General features: G+C 42.6%; 1 protein-coding gene across 2 annotated transcripts; it reads right to left on the bottom strand.

The window, feature by feature from the left end:
• Positions 1-3056: 3056 nt before the first annotated feature.
• On the bottom strand, positions 3057-19969 carry LOC119144743 (epidermal retinol dehydrogenase 2-like). 2 transcript variants are annotated; one of them, XM_037380468.1, is made up of 7 exons: positions 19821-19969; positions 16835-17178; positions 11591-11722; positions 10519-10618; positions 9094-9238; positions 8392-8517; positions 3057-7878 (listed from the first exon to the last, which is right to left on the bottom strand). In XM_037380468.1, the coding sequence occupies exons 2-7, from the start codon at positions 17153-17155 to the stop codon at positions 7785-7787; spliced, it is 918 nt and encodes a 305-aa protein (XP_037236365.1). In that variant the 5' UTR covers positions 17156-17178; positions 19821-19969; the 3' UTR covers positions 3057-7784. The 2 variants fall into 2 exon arrangements, with proteins under 2 accessions (XP_037236365.1, XP_037236366.1); XM_037380469.1 differs by lacking the exon at positions 19821-19969 and adding an exon at positions 19293-19434.
• Positions 19970-20476: the final 507 nt, after the last annotated feature.

The following is a 20476-nucleotide window of genomic DNA, read 5'->3' as shown; positions in this document are numbered from 1 at the left end:
GAAGCCTTCAAGTGAGAAGCTCTGGCTGCAAGAGGAGACAAGTTGATAAGGTGTTGCAACCCACAGAAAGTTGATTGAAAGTAGGGGAAAGTTAATTGTGTCAGTGGGAGATTGTGACCTCCAACCCAAATAGCCCCCCCAAAAGCGGGCAAACCCCCACACGGGGAGCACGTGTAGTTAGTGAAAACTTCAGCAGTGCTGCCTGAGGATGTGTGCGGATTTGCATTAGAAGCGAGAAACTTGTAACCAATCCTGTACATGAATGAAAATGAGTGTGCACTATGAATGTGCAGATACTCTATATAATGTATACCCTTGAGTAACTTGCTGAGCATGCTCGGAGGAAACACTCCCCTGTGCACCCGGTTCTGTAATAAAGAGAACGCATTTCTTAATGCTACATTGGTGTTAAGAGGTTTACTCCTGATTTCAGTGATAAAACCAATCTAGTAACTCGGGTGGAGAGTATGGATGGATACTCATGATATGTCTTTGTCTGCCATAGTACAATAGTACAATAAGACAAAAAGCATATGTATACAAGAGAACATGGGACAGGCTTCCACAGTGGAAATAATGCACTATTTCTTCCTTCGGATGTGAAAAATCCATTATTTCTGTGTCGTGTTCTAAATAAATAATGGCAAAAAGGATAGTCTTGTGGCTGGGTGAACAAAAAAAAAAAAATAAAAATGTGAAGGTGCCAGTGTCTCCTCAGTCTGGGTTCTTATCTTTTATGGATAGTCAGGGTGCTATCCATAAAATGCCTGCTATTTATAAAGAGATTATTTAATCCAAGAAGGAAAGCATTGCACAGGCAAGTCACTACATGGCCTTAGGTGTGAAGCTCCAGCCTGCTATAGCATACCAAATTGCAAAAGCTAATTAGAAAGACTTTGAAAAAGGGGTGGATTTGGAAGCCTTCCTGTCTGCCTCAGGAGGGGGGCCTGCTGCTCCATCACTCACAACAGCTCTGATCTACCTGTTTTTACTACTGTACAGGCAGAGTCCAAACAACACTTAAATACTATATTTCATATATGCGTAACTGAAGTACATGTATGTAGGTATGTGTGTATATATATACACAGACACCTACCCCTTTTTTAGCTCAGGAAATTCTCTAAACCAGTAGAAACAAGTCAAGCCTTCAAGAATCCTGTGGACCAAAAAGATGTCTTCTGGTACTTCCCATAAGGAGACCATGTACCAACTATTTATCAACAGCATCACCCTTCTCTCTTCTCTTGCATCCCTCCACATATTTGGTGGACTCACATTTGAATTGGTAAATTAAACTTTCTCACTACTTTTTCATTTGTCCTCCAGCCTTCTTCTCTAAGGTGGTTTCCCACTTTTGAAACTGTAGCTCTCTCCCATCAAACATATCTGCCTCTCTGCAAATCTAGAAAGAAGCAGATGACAGGATATTATTCCTTGAACATGAAGTTTAAGTTTGTTTAACATTGTTGAAGCGTTCTCTCTCCTTTGAAAGGAATCAGCAAACCTGACCCATTTTAGATGGGCAGTTACAATTACACACAAATTAAAAGCAAAGTTACTTTGTTTTTTTAATTATCTGAATGCTAAAGACCAATCCATAATCTTTAAAGTGTTAATATAAATATAATTGCAGATAAAATTATCTGTATCAAAAAGCATGAGTCAAAGCAGTCAGCCATTTCATTGGCAATGTAAAAAAAAATGTTAAAGAAACTAGCTCAGAGGTCCTCAAACTTTTTAACCAGGGGGCCAGCACACGGATGAAGTGGCAGGCAGTCATCTGCGGCTGCTTGGTTTCCCCCCCAACCCCCGGCGGGGGGTTCTGTAAATACCGTGGGCCGGATTGAGGACCCTGGGGGGCCATATCCAGCCCACGGGCCATAGTTTGAGGACCCCTGAACTAGCTTCATAGCTGTCTTCCAAGTCCTCAGCTCAGAAGCAAGATTAAAAAGATTTCTGCCTGTTGCAGCAGGTGGAAGTAATTTCTACAAGCAAGCTCTACCTGCTTCAAGTATTTAATTTTTCGTGAAATTAATTTTGTATTTTTTCTTTTAGGGAAAGAGTTGTAACACAGAAGATTTCAGCTAGATACCCTGTCATTTTACTCCCATCTTGTTACAGCCTGACTTGATACCAGAGCGTGGAAATTATGGACTTCCTGAAGGAAACATTTCAAACAAACAGCTCACAGAATCACAGGATGGTCAGGGTTGGAAGGCACCTCTGGACATCATCCAGTCCAGCCCCTGCTAAAGCAGCTTCACCTACAGCAGGTTACACAGAGCCACATCCAGGCAGGTTTTGAATGTCTCCAGAGAAGGAGACTCCACAGCCTCTCTGGGCAACCTGTGCCAGTGCTCTGTCACCCTCAAAGTGAAGAAGTTCTTCCTCATATTCAGCAGGAACTCCCTGTGCTGCAGCTTGTGCCCGTTGCCCCCTGTCCTGCTGCTGGGCACCACTGAAAAGAGCCTGGCCCCATACTTCTGACACTTAGAGGAATGAAGCTGGGTTAATTAACATTGATAACATACAGCTGTGGGCTGGCTTCAGGGGCGGTGGGTTGGCCGATGTAGGCAAGGTGCAGCTGTGGCTGGTTCTGTTAAGTGGCTGGGCAGCCAAGGAAGAGAGAGCAGCCAAGGAAGAAGCAGAGAAAAGACAGAGTGTGCCCTGGGTGAGGAGAGATGAGGAGAAAGCAGCAGAGGGACGGGCATGAAGAGTATGCTGGTATGTGATGGTAAAGGACCTTGTTGCAGCTTGATAGTTTGGAGAGTGCTGCGACACTTACCCTTAAGATTATTTGTAGACATCAATAAGGTCCCCTCTCAGTCTTCTCCAGGCTAAACAGGCCCAGCTCTCTCAGCCTTTCCTCAGAAGGGAGATGCTCCAGCCCCCTAGTCATCTTCATAGCCCTTATAGATACCTTTGGAGGTAGCCTCACAATTACAAGCCCCTGGCTCTCATGAGGGACTTCAACTGAAAGCTGTCTCTTAAATTAAGTCACTAGAAGCTTCCCAAAACACAGCTATGCTATTTTGCAATAACTGTAGCATTACTCAAATCCATTTTGGAATTTAATTAACTGTGCATAGTACATTGTATGAGTGTGCTTCAGTATCAACCATCATCACGCAAGAAATATGCAGACAGACCAATAAGTAACGTAAAGTGTATTTTCTAAAATGATCATAAAGAAGACCCTTTATGTTAGCCCTCCACCAAAAATTCCCAGTTCTGGGAATTAATCATTGAGGATTGCATGCTCAGCGTATACCTCTGCTATCACATCTCACTTTACATTAACCCCCAAGCAAGCTGCTTTTACAGTGATGCACTTAATACAGGTGATGCAGATTCCTCCCCACTGGGACTACAGCATCACCTAGGTTTCATACCCTAGATCATGGCACAAAGTTTATGGTGCCAATGGACAAAACTTGCTTGGCAAGAACCTCTTTTTTTGCTGTTGGTTGAATCTGCTGGCAGAGCTGTTGCTGCCGCTCATGTTCTGGCTCTGTTGATTCTTTTCTGTGCCACAGCCAGGGATGCTGCCTCTGGATCCCCAGACATGGAAAGCAGAATGCATCGGAATATGCCAGACCCTGACTTAGTGCTCTGCCTCTCCTGAGCCCTTTCTGTAGTTCTTCTCTACTGGGCAGGGAATCTGAAAGACTATCACATGTCCCACAGAAACATGTTTCCTTAGATGTAGTTATTTACCACCTTGGACAAGGGTGACATCTCTCATCACAGCTGTACCAATAATCAAGGTTTGTTTTGATCAAGCAGTAACTACCCAGCAGACCCAACATGGCAAGGCACCTCGGCACACAGCCTAGGCCTTCGTCGTACCCTTTTCTTGTATGTCTGTGTCCCAATGAGGACACTGTTACTCCTAGCGTGAATATTGCCAAGGGCAAGAGAAAAAGGTGTGAAGGTTTTTTTTTTTCACCCCTCTTCCCTAGACAAAGCTATGTTTTCGTCAGGTGTATGTTATCTGTACAACTTCAGGCTATGAGCTTGATGGCTTTGGCAAGCAGAGGAAATATCTGTCAAGCTAGAGACACCTAGGACTACAGAGAAAGTGTAGTCTGAGTGGACAAAAGCCAGCACCTGTAATGCTCCCCCACCTATTGAAGCATCAATGACCTCGCTAAGTCTTACCAGAGAGACAGTAGTTCTGCATTCTCCTAGAATATCTGACAGCTGTGGATCCAAACCTGTCTTTTTTGAATGAAAAATTCAGTCAGAGAAGCTAAGTTATTTTGTTAAAAGATTTTACAAAGCCTACGGATTTGGACAGCCGCTTAGCAAAGCATGCAGTCCACAGAGGTGTCTTCAGATCAACTGCCCCTAGGAAAGTTACCAAAAAGAGCTGCCTGCTTGGTTCCTTCCTAAAATGAGATTAGACCACCATGAAGACCAACATCCAATCAGCTGCATCTTGCTCTTGGGCAAGATTTCCAAAATCATAAAATAAACAGTAATAGAGCCTGTATCTCAGCCACTATTTTTTTGTCGGTTTCCTCTGCAGTCTTGTTCAGGGGACCAAGTGAGTGCCAAGAAAAAAATATGTTTTCTGTGATTTGAAGCATTAGAGGATAGTAAAATTTCTGCTACCACAGGAATATGAACTTACATGGAAAAGAAACACAACAGTCAACAAAATACCATGTTCTGGACTGTCTTTGAATCACTGTATCAGTGACTGTCAAGCCAATGAAGCCATCCCACTCAAATCTGGGACCCAATCATATTGTTGGAGACTGTTTAAAGTTTCAAGCAACAGTCATGAAACCAGGAATTCCTTTGTGGGAGCTGCCTGATGTACTTCAGAAAGCAGTCTGCTGTTGTCAGCCATGATGCTGTCACAATGGAGATGCTCTTCCATTTCATGTTCCATCTCCTCGTTTGGGTCTCTCCAGAATCCTTCCATGAGTAGTTTTCTTGCAGAAAGCAGGAGGAAAGCGTTCTTCTTGGCATCAGAAAAGTAATCAATCAAGATTATGCTGGAAATAAGCTGTCTTTTATCTCAAGAAGTTCCTGTGTCATTTGTAGATTGAAACGCTCACTCCATATCACCTCCTGAACACACAGGAAAGATTTGTGCTACTGGACCTCCAGGATACAACTGTACATCTCTCAGGAGATGTGAGAGATCAGAACCATCAACAGGACAGGATATTATCCTCCAGTCACACAAAGTAATTTGACAGTGACCGTAACATTCAAAGTGGTAGCAGCACACTTGCATAAAAGCAGTATTTTTGTACTCCTACCAGGACAGCTAGCTAGCAGAGATTTTCTATTGAAGCTCTGTATGACAGATTATGCACACTCAACATACTCCAGAATTTGGTCTCTAAAAGATACAAACATATTGGAGTGAGGCCAGTGAAGGGCCACAAAGACAATTAAGGTACTGGAGCATGTGTCATACAAGGAGAAGCTGAGAGAACTGGGGCTGCTTGGTCTAGAGGAGAAAAGGTTCAGGCTCAATGTGCATAAGTACCTGATGGGAAGGTGTAAAACAGAGACAAACTCGTAGTGGTATCCACTGAAAGGACAAGAGGCAATGGGCACAAATTGTAAAAAACCTACATTCAATTTAAACATAATTTGTATTTATTTGTTTTTAAATTGAGTGTGAACACACACTGGAACAGGTTGCTCAGAGAGATGGTAGAGTCTCCAGCCTCAGAGATATTCAAAACTTGACTGGAGATGGTACTGAGTAACCTGCTCTAATTGACTTTGCTTTGAGTAGCAGTTCTTTCTAAGCTCAATGATTCTGTGAATTAGTAAAATCCCTACGGAGATGTACTTCTCTGGCAGATTTTCAGGTAAAATCCTCCTAGTGGTGTGACAAACCTGAACCTACTGATAATCCACAGATCCCACAGCCAGACTCTGCTTTCAGCTTCCCTCAGCAGAACCTGTTTGCAGAGACACTAAAAATGAAAAACTACTTGCTCCCACAAAAGCTGAAGTTTGATATATACTGTTCATATGTATAATCCAGTTCTTTGCTCCAGAATCCTGCATGCTTAATGTTTCATAGTTAGGAAGCAAAAGTGTGCTGTTAGTATAAAAAGGCGAGGAGTCTGCAAGACACAGATACACCACACTAGTGTTGACTTTGTGAACAGTGTAATGTACATATGGACAGCACATTTCAGCAATATCTGATTTTTAATTAGTAACTTTATGTCCTGAAGTGCACTGTATGAGCAGAATTTCTGAGGTAGGACAGTTGCAGGTCTGAAGGGACAGTAAGACAAATATCTTCTTCATCAGTCTGAATTCTGACTTTCATCAGTCCATCATAAAGGCTATTTTTAATGCACTTGTTTTATTTGGTTTCTTGCCTATCAGTAGTAAAGTAGTGCTATGTAAACCCTTCTCCATTGGTAAACGTCTCTAATTGTATAGACAAAGAAAATGAAGGTAGTTTCTAGGCCATCATGGAAAAAAAAAACCCACAAACAAACCAACATTAAAAAACTCACCCTTTTCTTCATAATGTTCTTCAATTAAGTGCATGCTAATGCATTTTAGTCTTAGTTTGCAGGTGTTACTGATTGCCAGCAGAGTACCACGACACAAGGTGGGCTTAGCCAACATGTGCATAAGTGACATACATTTAAATATATTCCTTTCTCTTGTTTTGGATTTAGAAAAGTCAAGGAGGCTTTCAGTTTACTAAGTGCCCATTGTCAAAAAGGGCAAGGTCTCCTCAGCATATGTTCAAAATAAATGGATAGTCCTAAGAATAAAGTAAAACAAGTCTCTGTAGACACAAGGCAACCTGCCACCCAATTCAGAGAAGCAAGACACTGTTGCTCAAGCTATGGCTGTAATGATCCCATGCACTCCCGTACTTTCAGCATCATTCCTTTCTGAAATAACGCCAAGAGAAGCCCTGATTATACGATGTAATACCTTTGCTTTTAGTAGCTCATTGTCTTACTTGGCAAGACATTTGACAGTCCACCTAGACTGGCAGCCCTATGCTTTCTAGCTACAAGTTTATTTGGCTTCGGAGACAAAAATGTAATATTGTTCTTAAAATGTTGCACTTAAAAGATACAAAGAACTCTACTACAAAGTTGCAGTCATAGTATTAGCTTTTAAAATAAATTGAACAAAAGTAGATTGGCACAAATACATAATTTACATCTTTCACCCTCCCTGCCCTGACATCCAGTCATCTGTGACTCCAAGATCACCACCTCCACAAATTAATATATTTCATTGGTTTTGCACCAACACAGCACATACTTTCATGTCACAAAACTTCCATTTGGATAAATTTGAATCTGTTGTTTCAGGAAACTCTTGAATTCCTCAGCTTACCAGGGAATGGTAACGGCACCAGCAGTACAGGCCCTCTTCATGGTTCAGTGAATGGCAGCAAGAAGTCAGGTCCACTAAAGGCTTTCCTGGCTCCCTTCCAAACACACATGGTTTCTTCGTCCCTTCTCCCCCAGAAGTTGTCAACTATTAGTTTGTGATGCAGGATCATATTTAAGGCATTATAACAAATCAATGGAACAAATTTCCATAATGAGGTGAGAAGAAAACAGTTCACTGGATTAAAAAAAAAACACCTTTGAGTGAAAGTTGTTGATTTACAGCAATTAAAAAGCAATTTCCTTAAAAAAATGTTACTAATGAGAAGTGAGGCACCTTAAGTTCATAGCTGCTAAAGAAGCAAACCTTTACCACCACCACCTTCAACAAGGTCCACTTTAGAGTTGCTCGTCTCAGAATTTTGTGCTTTTTCAGTCCTTCTTCGCTCGACCTTTGAAGCTATCCATGACATTGAAGACTCCCAAATAGTCCGCAAAGAGAACAGTTACTTTCACTGGTAGGATACTGTAGGGTAGGGGAGTTGAAGAAGAGAAAAAAATAACCAAACCAACAAACAGAACAGACATCAGAAGAGTTGTGCAGTTTTATCACAAAATTAAATTTTACCTGGCTAATACTGGCAAAGACAGTATACTCTCTAGAATATAGTACCACTGGTCCTCTCAAAATATCTATTGCACTCATTTGGCAGCCTGAGTTATTAGATCCATTTCCCAGACCAGCCTGCAACACAGTCGGGAGTGCCCTAATGCTGGAGCAAGACACCAGGCATGCAGTTACTAAGGAGCAGGCCCAGTCTCTACAGCACAGAGTAAAGCTGCACCCCAGTGGGGTCAGCGAGGCACAGTTAGAGATTTCTGTCATTGCTATGTGGTCCAAGGGCAGACTGAATCCCTGCAGAACATAATGAAAATTCACACCAACAAGTAAAAGCCTAGTTTGCACTTTTAGTCAAACATATAGCTGAAAAATCCCTGGACAGAAAAAGAGTGGAAAAGAAGGAAAGGCGTAACTTACTGTCTCAAAGGTAATATAAAATAAAGACTGCGTGGTAGCAGCAACATTTCTTGGTCCCTCCGAATAGCAGTGATTATCTTCTCAGCCACATATTCCGACTCCAGAACAGGAAGCAGACGTGGCCACCTGGAAGAGAAGACATTTCTTACAATAATACAAGTTGGTTTGGATTCCCATTTTACTCAAAATAAGTCTCAATTTTGCAGTTATTCAACTGAAAGAAATAAATACTACAAGTCCTGTGAACAACAGAACTTTCATTGTGTTAGGGAGCGAGTGGCCATTGTTATTTTCCCTTTGTATGATCTATAATGAGACAAATCCATATAGTCCTCACATTAAGACACACTAGGCTTTTATTTGGCTCCTAAATTTTGTTATTATACAAGCATATGGAGCAAAGCTATGCCACTGATTTCAGGAGGTGAATGGGGGTTTAGAAACCAGAGAGGACAACTGGAGCATTTGACTTCTGCAGAGGAAAGGATACCAATTACATTTCAGATTAAATGAACAGTAAAGTACCAAGGGCTTTGCCATTTGGGTTGCCCAGTCGCTGGATAGCACTGTTAACACCCATCTGAAGCCCTAAAAATAACACAAGCAGAGAAAAGCGTAGCTTATGATTTTCATAAAGGAAATAGGAATACGTAACATGCTAAATATGCACGTTGCATAAGAACTTCATAAGAATTTACTCACTTGGTTCTACAGCCATCAAACATTCCTGTGTTTATGTAGTAAGGACACACAATTGTGGTTTTAACACCAGTCCTTCTCAGATCTCTCAACTCCAAATCAACTGACTCAGCAAAACCAACTGCTGCAAATTTACTTGCACAATAATCTGTAAAATAAAACAATAATTGCAGTTAAACATTTTAATTTACTAACTAAACTTTACTAAACAGGTTTAGTGAGTCCTACCATTGAACAAGTACACAGGAGCAGTAAGTTTTTGATGGTGACGAGAACATAGTTTTGCCCCTGTTAAGTAACTAGCCACAGTTGTGTGTTTGTGGGGTTTTTTTTTGTTTCGGTTTTATTGGTGGTTTTGGGTTTTTTTTTTTTGTTGGTTTGGTTTTGGTTGTTTTTTTGGGGGGTTTTGTTTTTTGGGGTTTTTTTTTTTTTTCAGTGTACAACAGCAGCACTGTAGTATAGAAATGATATATGTGCAGTACCTGCAGGAAATTACTGTCCAATAAGAAAATACTTTAGAACATAGTAGGAACTGTTTGCAGGATTAGGTTACAAAGAAAATTTGTGTTTGATGCAATTCACCCCTTTACTTCCCCTTTCCTAAATTGACCATTGTTCTACACTGACAGGCAGAGGGTTTCTCATCGCATCCCCTGCTATCACCTTTCCACTCTCCTCTGAACAACAGCAAATGAAATGATCTTTTCATACCAGACCTTATCTTTGAATCCATGCACTAGCTTCTTATGCATCAAACTCAAGCTTCCAAGACTCTCTCATGTGGTTTCAACCTGAAATTCAATTTCTCTTCATTATCGCTTCCTTGAAGCTAGATTTCTTTTACTGCTATGTCACCTTATTTCATTTTCCTTCCCCTTTGCATACATTTTCCAGAAATGCCTTCTGAGTTTGCCCTAGTCTCAACACTTTCTTTCCATCACTGTATGGGTCCTCTTGAATGAATGGCTGAGACACAGAGAATGCAAAATGAGGTATCGCACCTCTGCCTCTGTACCACACCTGAATTTTAGTAGTTCTTTGAGTCAGGGAAACCTGTACAGCATTCTGCTTAGCTTGAGAACATGCTGCAAGAATTAAAAAAGAAGCAAAACAAACAAAGTGTCCTTCTCCCCACCAAATACCTGCAGGTTAACAACATTGACGTTACCAGTTTCCAAATTTCTATATGGCTCCTAGATCCTTTAACTGCCTTGGCAGAAAATCCTGTTTCACAGCACTGCTCAGTACTTGGAAAACTCTTTTGAAAGGAATGATCTGTTTAAGATCATCTGGTTTGAAAGTATGACCATTTGCTTTACCTATATGCAAAGACCCAGAAACTCAAAATCAGGATTTTTTACAGGAGTTTAAATTGCAGAGTTTAAATCAAACTAATTGTCTAAGTGAACATTAGCTTTAATGCTCTACCTGAAAGACGATTGACTCCAGTCAGTCCTGCTGAGCTTGCAATACTAACCAAGTGTCCATGGTTAGAGGCCATCATTGCTGGGAGGAAGGCTTTGTAAGTCTGCAATGTAAGTTAGAGTTCCAATGAAATATTTTACTAAGTAAACTACATGCTATAATATTTTGAACTTGTCTTTTTAAAAAATTTTCCCTGCAGTTTAAATAAGCTTCCTCCTGTGTCCCACTATGGAAGAGGAGGGGGGGCGGGAGAAAAAAAAAAAAGTTTGTTGTTTGAGCTCTAACCTTCAAACACTGCGCTGGGACTTTCCAGGCCCCACCAGTACCAGTACCACTTTCTCTCAGCTAGTTGTTAAGTTTCTTTCAGCCTAAAGCTCAACACTGCAATATTTCAAAGGAGAATTAAATGTTTACTGAAAATTTTATAAAATGGCAAAAAAAAAATTATGCCATTACATTCCTTTAATCTTTGTGATGAAATTTATTTATGATGAAACTGAAGCATGTGTTAATAACCCCTTTGCAGTTCTTTATGATAGGAACACCACATAGATGACCTGCCTTCCCTGGAAGGAAGAAAAAGCATGTGAAGTTACGCATTTTGGACAAAAGCCCCACTTATTAAGAGCATTGTCTGAACATGTAGTATTTCTTACCAAAACTACCATAACCACAAAGTAGAACACTAACAGAATTGAACAATTCTCTGTTACGAGAGCACCAACTTTTAGTCTGGGCCTGCTTCATTCATGTCAACTAATATTGAGGGATTGTACATATGACTAACTTCAGAATTTAGCAGATGGTAAACTTCAGTTCCTAAGAGCATTTCTAAATATGAAGCAGTTTTTCTTCCACCCACCTATGCCAGGAGTTCCCAAAGGATCCATTCTTCTACCCTTGTTCTGTTTTACAGACTCCCAGGCACAGAAGGTAATTTCTTGTATAATTTCTGACTGAACTTACAAGGACCTATATACCCTTTCATATTTTCCTCAATTCCAAAAGGTTAAATTAACACTAAAAACATGTTGAAAGGCTCTTTTGGTGTATATATGCAAAGTACAGATATTACCCAGAAGTGTGCCATTATGTTCACTTCCATGCTTTTTTCCACAAGTGAATCTGGACAATCAAGAAACTTCTTCCCAGTTACAATACCAGCGTTGTTGACTAGGATGCTAACATCACCAACTTCTTTTTTAACCTAAAACAAAAAGCCTCAAGATATTATATAATAAATACATGCTTTCCAAGTTTTATAAATGAAAACATATGAAATAGTGCACATTTCAACTAAGTTGACCTTACACATCCAAACACCTCAGGTTCTTGCATATTCTCACCCAACACATTTTTAGAGCTGAGCTTACAACTGGACTTACTCTGGGGCTGTGGAGCCCAACAGCTCCACACAGGCTTCTGCTTTCGACATTTCTGGTTCTTGCTGCAAATGTTCCAGGCAAGCTCTCTGCAATAGGGACTTAACTAATACAAGTATTTTGCTATAATAAATACAACTTAAAACCGACAAACAACTCTGTCTGTAGGGCCATTTCTATGCCATGTGGTGAGGCACAGTACATAGATCCTCAGGTGACTCCATCAGAATCAGGTACATAAAAATCTGTGTGAGGGCTGGAATATCTAAACTTTCACTTCTAAGGTTCCTTGCGTGATACTCAAATCCTGCATTTTCCACAGAGCAACCTGAGCACAGCGGCAGCGTTGCCATATGACTTGAAGGCTAAAGCCAGCTTGCACAGTACTTGAATCTTCACCTGTTGGTAGTGTTAGTTGCCTGCATCCCAGCAGTCCAGGTATTCATCTCTCCCACTGCACAGGGCAGCAGCTACTTAGTAGCATCTTAGTATTTCAGGTATTTCAAGATTCAGGTTGCTTTCCACATATTCCGCTTCTGACTGACTGTTAAACGCTAATGTATTACATAGTAGTTTTTCCACGAGTGGTAACTTTACTTGCATTCCACAGTGCACACATTAAAACACACTTCCCTACAGCTTTCCAGGGGAGCAGATGGAATTTTCTTCCCCCAGTGTGTTACAATTGGTATGGGCAAACAGTCACTTTTGATAAGAAGTATTCCTCATACACATAGGCAGTAAGAAAGACTACCTGTAAAATATTTCCTCCTTACAACCTTTTTATTTATTCAAATATCTTAACTTCAACCAACTCTACAGGTCAGGAACTTAAGAGCTTACATTACCAAACAAAAAGGGTGGGTTTTTTTTACAAGTTTATTTCTCATGAAAACAGCCTAAAAGAACACTATCTCTCCATTGGTATTAGCACTCAGTACAACACAAGAAATGAGAAAACTGTAGGAAGGGTAGTAGTTTGTTATGAAAATTAAACAAAAGCTGTAGGATTCTGAGTAAAGGAAGATTTTTAGGGGTCATACAGTCACAGAAGGCAAAAGCCTTATGAGCTTCTGCAGGTGATGGCGCAGACAGTTGTTTTAGTGTATTTGCTTCAATTCTAACACTGTACCAGAATCCTTGATGTGGTTCCCAGAAAATAAGTTGGCTAAAGAATAATACCTACACATTTTGTTCAGCAAGAGAAGTATAGTTCTCACTTTAGCTCCAGACTGAGAACTTTTATGAACAGACTCACTTGAGAGAGCAGCTATAGGCTAGCTGATATTAAGATACTGTGCTAGCTCTCAAAAGGAGAATGAAAATATTTAATGTAGTATTTGAAGTACAATTAATTAATCTGAGCTACCTGGGAAAAAGGAAGCAAGTACTTTAATTTGTGATTTCCAGATCAGGTGCTAAATACACGCTGATCAGTAGCTTTGGGAAACCATGCTGGGTTTATCCCATCTTGCCATACTGCTGCAGCTCACAGAACACAGCGTTTCCTTTGCTAGGTACCTATAGTGGCTGAAGAAAGCACAGACAGACCAGGTCTGTATAGCAGTAAAGAATTAAAGGATAATCTACCACATATCCTTTATTCCAGCTTAATTTCCTCATCTTCCTTGAACTTGTCCCAATCTTGTCCATGTTTGTTAATTACATAAGAGTTTAAAAAACAGAAAGGAGCCTTGGTAGGATTATATAGAACAGTTATTAATCAGCCAGAGCCCCTCTCCACCTCATTCACTGCAGACATTGTCTGTCTATTCCCCTCTCAAAAATTTGTCATGTAACAATTCCAGTATTTCTGAAGCAGTGCCACATGATCTCCATGTCAGCCTTAGACACATTGCTCTAGTCACCAACCTGAGAATGTACCCCTCAGTACACATTCAGAGACATAAATGCAATCGTTAGTAAATGATGCTTTAATACTGCCTCATATCAGATGATTTAGCAATTCTAGAAGTCTGGACCAGTACCCCAAATCTAACCTTTGGGGCAAAGAACAAGTATCTGAATAAGTGGTCATGTTTCTTTTGTGCAAACAGAAGACAGACAGAGGTAGGGGATGTGGTATGTACAGTTTATAACTTGGTGATTGGAGCATTCTGTTGATGGAAAAGGGAAATAGTGGCAAAAAACTGAACAATCTCTTTACCACCTGTCTCTGCTCAGTCTAAAATATATTCACACTCTGAATAGAATTCAAAGCAGATTTGAGTGCCTTCTTGCAACCCAGGCAAATAATTCCAGCTTTACAATACCTCTGTTCATGTTGCTTCCCTACTAACTAGATGTGGCAGCTCTTTCCTCAGTAAATGGCTGTTTTAATTGCATTCTCCCCTCAGCATGACAGAGCCAAGACAACCAGCCCTTCCAACTTTCTGCTTTGAGGCCAAGTACAAAAGACCTGTACCAAGCCTTTTCCCTAGCTGTTGGGGGCTGGGGTGGATAATGTCAGCTTTCCAGAGCTCTAAACCTCCCCATTTGTACAGTGCAGGAAAGTATGTTACAGGTGTTTGCATTAAGCCTAGGTAAGGCAAGCATTATGCAAACAGCTCACCTGGTTAAACATCTTTTTAAGGTATAAACACTCTTTCTTGCTTGCTTTGGCAGTTATGCCCTTATATTGAAGTTTAGTAGCGAGCAATTCCCAAATATCATCCTAAAGCATCTACTCTTTAATCACAAACCCCTCTGTAACTGCCTACAAGAGCTGGAAGAAAGCACTGGATGTTTTACAAGCAGCATGAAATACCACCAGGAAATCTGCTTCTACTGTTGCTCCTCTGCACAGGAAAGATTCTTAGAAAAGTAGAAAACTGGCTGCAAACCGTCATCTTTACTAGCAAGAAAAAACAATGGATAAGCAAAAAAATACCATGCAAGAGATACCCTGGAAGTAAATGTGAGCCCAGATGCAATTTTGCAACATGATAATGACAAAAAGGCTTTGTTTCTTCACAAATAAGAAGATCAAAAACCAGTTTCTTTTCAAAGCCCTAGATTCTTTAAGTTTAGCTGAACTCAGGGGAGGGAGACATAGGTCAGAGAAGGCCACATCCTTTTTGGGGTTGGGTACTTCTGGAACAGGGACATCAGAAACAAGTTTTAAGCTATAGCTCATGATAGCTAAAAGCTGTCCTTCATCCTGTTAGTACAGTAAGGGAACACCACCACCACATCTGCAGAGCTTTTTTGTTTTCTTCCTACTGAAATGACTTTTTCCCCTTGTCTCTCTGTGTGGCTGATGAAGTACCAGAAGCAGGTATTTAAGGTCCACATACATTTCATTCTGGCTTTGAGACTGTTTTACTGGGCACACAGTTTTCAACCATATCCTGCCCTGCCTACATGCACTCAGTTTGCTACAGTCTTGCAAAACTCCAAGTCATTGTGTGAAGCTGAATCACAGGGAGGGGCGGGAAACAAAACCTGGAGCCCTCCTGTCCCATATTGCAAAGGGTGACACTGAACACTATGAGCCAAAATCTACTTCACCGCATCATGTAAACAATGCCACCAAGCAATAACTAATACTAAAGTCTTGTTACTAATAAGACAGGAAAGTTGTCTGCATGGTTCTACATCAGTTGTCAGCAGGACATGATATTTCTGAAATAATGGTAGTAGGAGATTTTCTTCTATGGGGATCAGGAGGCAGATTATTAGTGAATCAGCTGTTAGTGAACTGCTGACAGAAGATTATAAGTGAAGCATCATGCACTCAGACCCCCTTACCACTTGTTCACTCCTGTCTACGACTATTTTGTCATCCCTAACCTGTCACACACATATGTACACACTTATCTTTTCATATTTGGCCAGAAAGGCTCCGATACTGCTTTTATCCATAGGGCTAAAGTGCTAGCCCTCAAGTCCTCAAAAAAGAACATTACTTTCTGTCTTCTTCATTCCTGTGTCCTTCACACTGCAATATTCCCCCCTCCTTTACTCCTTCCAGTCCATCAGGATGCAGTTACAGGCCTGTGGTGAGGCACATGCAACTGCTCTGCAGGGACAGCAGATGTGCAACTCAGCTGGCATTATGGAGCTGCAAGGGGGACCAAGGGTGACCAGCATTATGAGGATATAAAACCAGCAGTACCAGCCTCTAGCAAGCTCCAAGTCACACACAAGTTTCACTTACCAGAAAGTTTGTTCTAGCCATTTTTGCAGATAGAAAAATGCAGAAGGCTAGAGCTTCTTAAACATTATTCCAGCCAACAGATGTTTCTGAAGACAGCTGAGGGTTTTTTTAAATTCATCCTCAGACATAACACTTACTGTGGAAACTTTCTAGATCAACAGTTAAGTTTAGCAATGTTTTAAGCAAATGAAAACAGGTTGTTATAATGGAAACTGTTAAGCAATTTTAGCTTTTGGCAATTCTACTAGTCTGCCTAAAATATCTAACCACATGCTATATTTACAAAGCTCTTCAGAAAGGAAGAAAGAAATATTTAAGTCTTCAAGATACACTCATTAATTCTGATAAAGCAAGTCTGAAAAAATCTATTCACAGCTGTGGATTTATCTGTAAAGGGGATTAACTGCTTAGGCAGTTTTCAATGTACAGTCTTCAGGGTTTACTTTTGGTAAAAGGCTGCCAGAACTTGGAATACTGCTATAGCTTCAATAAATTGATTTTTCTGTACTTCACCAGTAAGTGCTTGCCTAGTAATTGAATGAATCAGGAGTTAGCCAGCTGAAATGGGCTACTGACAAAAAAAAAAAGAGAACCAGCTCTTTTTATTTTTAAAGGAACAGAAGTACACAAGTCAACTCTAAAACTCAGTATTCTTGAAATAGGTAGCATGCACAATACATTCTGAATTAACTTGAATCTCTTGCTTTGAGGTCGCTAAAAATTAAATGCACATGCATGCACTCAGAGTAGTGTCAAAGCCACAAGTAAGATACTTTACCTGATCAGCTACTCTGTAGACATCCTGCCTTTTGCTGCAGTCACAGATGTAACAGTGTATTCTCGCTGCTCCATTTTCTCTGGCCAGCCTACTTGTCTCCTTGAGTCCCTCTTGATTGATGTCCCAGAGTACCACTGTAGCTCCAAGGCTAGCAAATTTTAAAGATAACAGTTTTCCAATGCCACTTCCTGCTCCTGTTATTAATACGATTTCACCACTAACATTCTTCTTCCGTCTAGGCACAATCAGGAACACTAGCGACTCCAGCAAGTAATAAACAGTAAGTCCGATTACTTTGAATGTTTCCAGCAAGAAGTTCATCTTGAGGCTGTTTCTTCAGATACCTGATAAAAGAAAATGTTTACCAGATAGAATAAACCATAAAGATAAAAAATGCAAACATCAATATTTCAAAGCTGAAAGGCATTTTCAGATCCATTCTAAATATTTTCTCTAGTCTGCTTCCGAGCGTTGTCTGAAAATAATATACATATAGGCTTACATCTGCACATCTGACCCATTTGTCCTGTTTCTGTATCATCTTCAGGTTGCTCCTACTCCCTTGCAGAATGCAGCACACAACTGTTTTACCATTTGGCAGAGGCAATAAAACCACTTGCCATCACCTGCTTTAGAAATTCCCCACCCCTCACATCACATGTTCCCATCTCTGCTCTGACCAAATGCATAGTCAAAGTCACAGTCTCAACCCTCCTGAAAAACTGCCAGTATAGGGAGCTTCAGAGTACAGTATGCTTATACATCTCCAAAACACACTAGGCAAATTATGGCTTTCACAACTAGCTTTTCAGCTACTAGCATTACCATTGTTGAGGAAAGCCTGCTTTTGCAACTGAACAAAATCTTTTGCAAAGCTGTTAAGTTTCTTCCCTTCACCTCCCTGCATTAAAGCAAATGTTATGGGCCTGAATCATACCATCTCAGGTATGCATTAAACTTCACAGACTGTATTCATAATAGTAATGCTGACACCAAGCAGGCATTTAAGTCCTTGAAGGAATGTTATTTATTTCCCAGCATACAAAAACCATGCAAGAAATGCACCCTCAGTCAAAGCAGGTTTTAGTCTCTGACTAATTACGGTGTGATGGATTAATACCTTCCTTCTCAGCTGAAGGTAAAGCACACTGGCACTTACACTTCAACCTTTAGCACTACACCCCCAGTTTGATAACATCTCTTGGTTAACATTGCTATCTATGTGTATAGGTAAACATGTTTGACGAGTGCCAAGAGATAAGTTACTTGGATCTCTGCTGCTCTGAGCAAAGATTGTGAGATTTAGCAGGTAGACATACACAAGTTATCATGAGTCTCAGGTTTTGTACGTGGGAAACAAGGTCTGTCCTGAAAAGGGATAGGCCACTGCTCGGGCAGAGCTAGCTATTTCAGGAAGTTTTCTGGCAGAAACATTAGGATATCTTAAAACTATTCCAAAAACAGGAAAGCATTTATCAGACGCATAGTAGGTATGGAAAAAAGTTGTTCTTTCTGATAAAGAAAAGTCATAGGGTGAATGTTTTCTGGTGTGAAGGTATGCAGAGGTTCTGGCACAGATGAAAGGCAGTGACACCAATAAGAAATTTTAGAAATATCAAAACAGCACAGGAACATTTTTCTAGAGCCAATATTGACATTATACAGGAAAATTATTAAATTTCACATACATCAAAAAACCAGCGAGTTTTTGGAAACACAAGTTCTTTGATGGCTCTAAGACAGAAGCAACAAATCTTTAAAATAAATTCAGTTGTTGAATGTAACTTGATTACACTAACTTAGTGCACTTAATGTAACATACTCCATTTGTATGAAAGAAGATCGGTATCCCCAGGATAGATAAGGATGTTTTCCCTATGGAAAAACAAGAGGTAATTGCCTTGAAAATAGAATAACAGTTTGACCTAAACTCAGTTTAGAATTTACATCAGTAATCTATTAAGTAAAATAATAATGTATTAGGCTTGCATAGGGCAGAGGCATATTAGATCTTAGAGAAAGTACCTACTTTATCTTAGGGAAGTAGACTTGGCTTAGGCATACAGACCACAGGAGACTTCCTTAGAACACCAGCCCCACATCCCTCAACAAGATGCCTAGTTTCCACTGACACGTCTCTCGCCTAACCCAATTTTGGTGGGGCCAAGAGCTCTTCATTCTCACTGCATTAGCACTGCTAATTACACCAGCTACTGTGACCAGGAACGTCCACATGGACAATCGAATTTGCTAACTGACTTGGCTGATTTGGGCTTCTCAACTAACATGAGCAGGGATCTACTTACAGGTGCATTAACCCAGGGTACCATTGGCACACATAAGGCTTCAGATCCCTTCTGATGCCGAGTATTGTTTTTTTAATATGCCTACATTCACACAGACCTAAGCGTGGAAGGCTTTTACATCGCGAAGTATCAAAGGCTTTACAACGGCTTACCATACCGGTTCCTTTCCAAGCGCCGGTAAGCTCGCCAGCACCGCCGGGCTGGCACCCGCGCCAGCTCGCGGCTCTCGCAGGCTGCCGGGGCTCCCCAAACCACCGACAGCACCGAGGCTGGCCTCCGACCCACCGGCCTCCTCTGCTAGCCCAAGAGATCCGAGGCTGATGACAAGGCACCTAAGCCGAGCTCAGCAAGCACCTGGAAGGCTGAGACCTCCCACCCCTCCCCCCGAAAGCGCAGCGGTCCTGTAGCCAGCGGCCCGGGGGCCGAGGCACGGCAACGCCCTCCCCAGCACCCGCATGCCGCCGGGCAGCTCGGCACGCCCGGCCTGCCGGCCCAGCCAGCGCCGCAGCTCCCACGCCGGCAGGCTTCAGCCGTGGCGGCCAGCCCGCGGGACCCGGCCCGCCGCCCCTCGCTCCCGGGGCGGGACGCTGCCAGCACGCCTCCCCGCGCCGGGCGGCACCGCACCTGCCCCGGCCCCCAGCGCACGCCCCCAGCACCGGGACCCCCGCGGCCGTGGGTACCTCCGCCTGCAGGGCTGAAGGGCAGAGAGGGCACCCCCGCCTGCCCGGCGTGGCGCAGCGATAGGCGGCGCCGGGGCGGGTGCGAGCGGCGGGCTGAGGCAGCGGGAACGGCAGGGCGGAGCGACACGGCCCGGCCCGGCCCGGCCCGGCCTTTATGCCGGCAGCCCGCCCCGGCGCGGCGCTGACCGGATGCCCGGGGGCGGGGCGGAAGGGCTCCGCGGCGGGAGGGAGCTGGGCCCGGGGCGGCCGCTGTCTGCTCGGGGCTGCTGGCCGGCGGGGCCGGGGCCGGCTGGGCCCGGGGGGCGGGCGCTGCCCTCCGCGCCGGGTCTGGCGGTGGGAGGTTGCGGCCTGGGGGGCGGTGAGGGCGCTTGCCCCCCGGAGTTCGTTGCTGCGGCCGGCGGTCGGGCGAGGGCTGTGCGGACGGAGAGCTCGTCGGGCGGGGGCTCCCGGGGCGGCTCCCCCCCACTTCCCCTGAGTTTTCTTTAAAAAATACCCGACAGTGGCTTCTCGGTTTTGCGTGTGAAACGGGGACGCTGGGAGGCGGTGGGTTTCCCCCGGCTGCTCCGGACCCGTGCGGCGGGGCTGTGCCGGAGCCCGCCCGGGTGGTCCGCGGCGGGAGCAGGACCCGGCCGCGGTTCCGGAGGGTGGTGCTGCGG

Source organism: Falco rusticolus, chromosome 3 (assembly GCF_015220075.1).
Source record: "Falco rusticolus isolate bFalRus1 chromosome 3, bFalRus1.pri, whole genome shotgun sequence".
In the NCBI taxonomy this organism is placed as follows: domain Eukaryota; kingdom Metazoa; phylum Chordata; class Aves; order Falconiformes; family Falconidae; genus Falco; species Falco rusticolus.
This window is presented reverse-complemented; position numbering and strand designations above follow the sequence as displayed.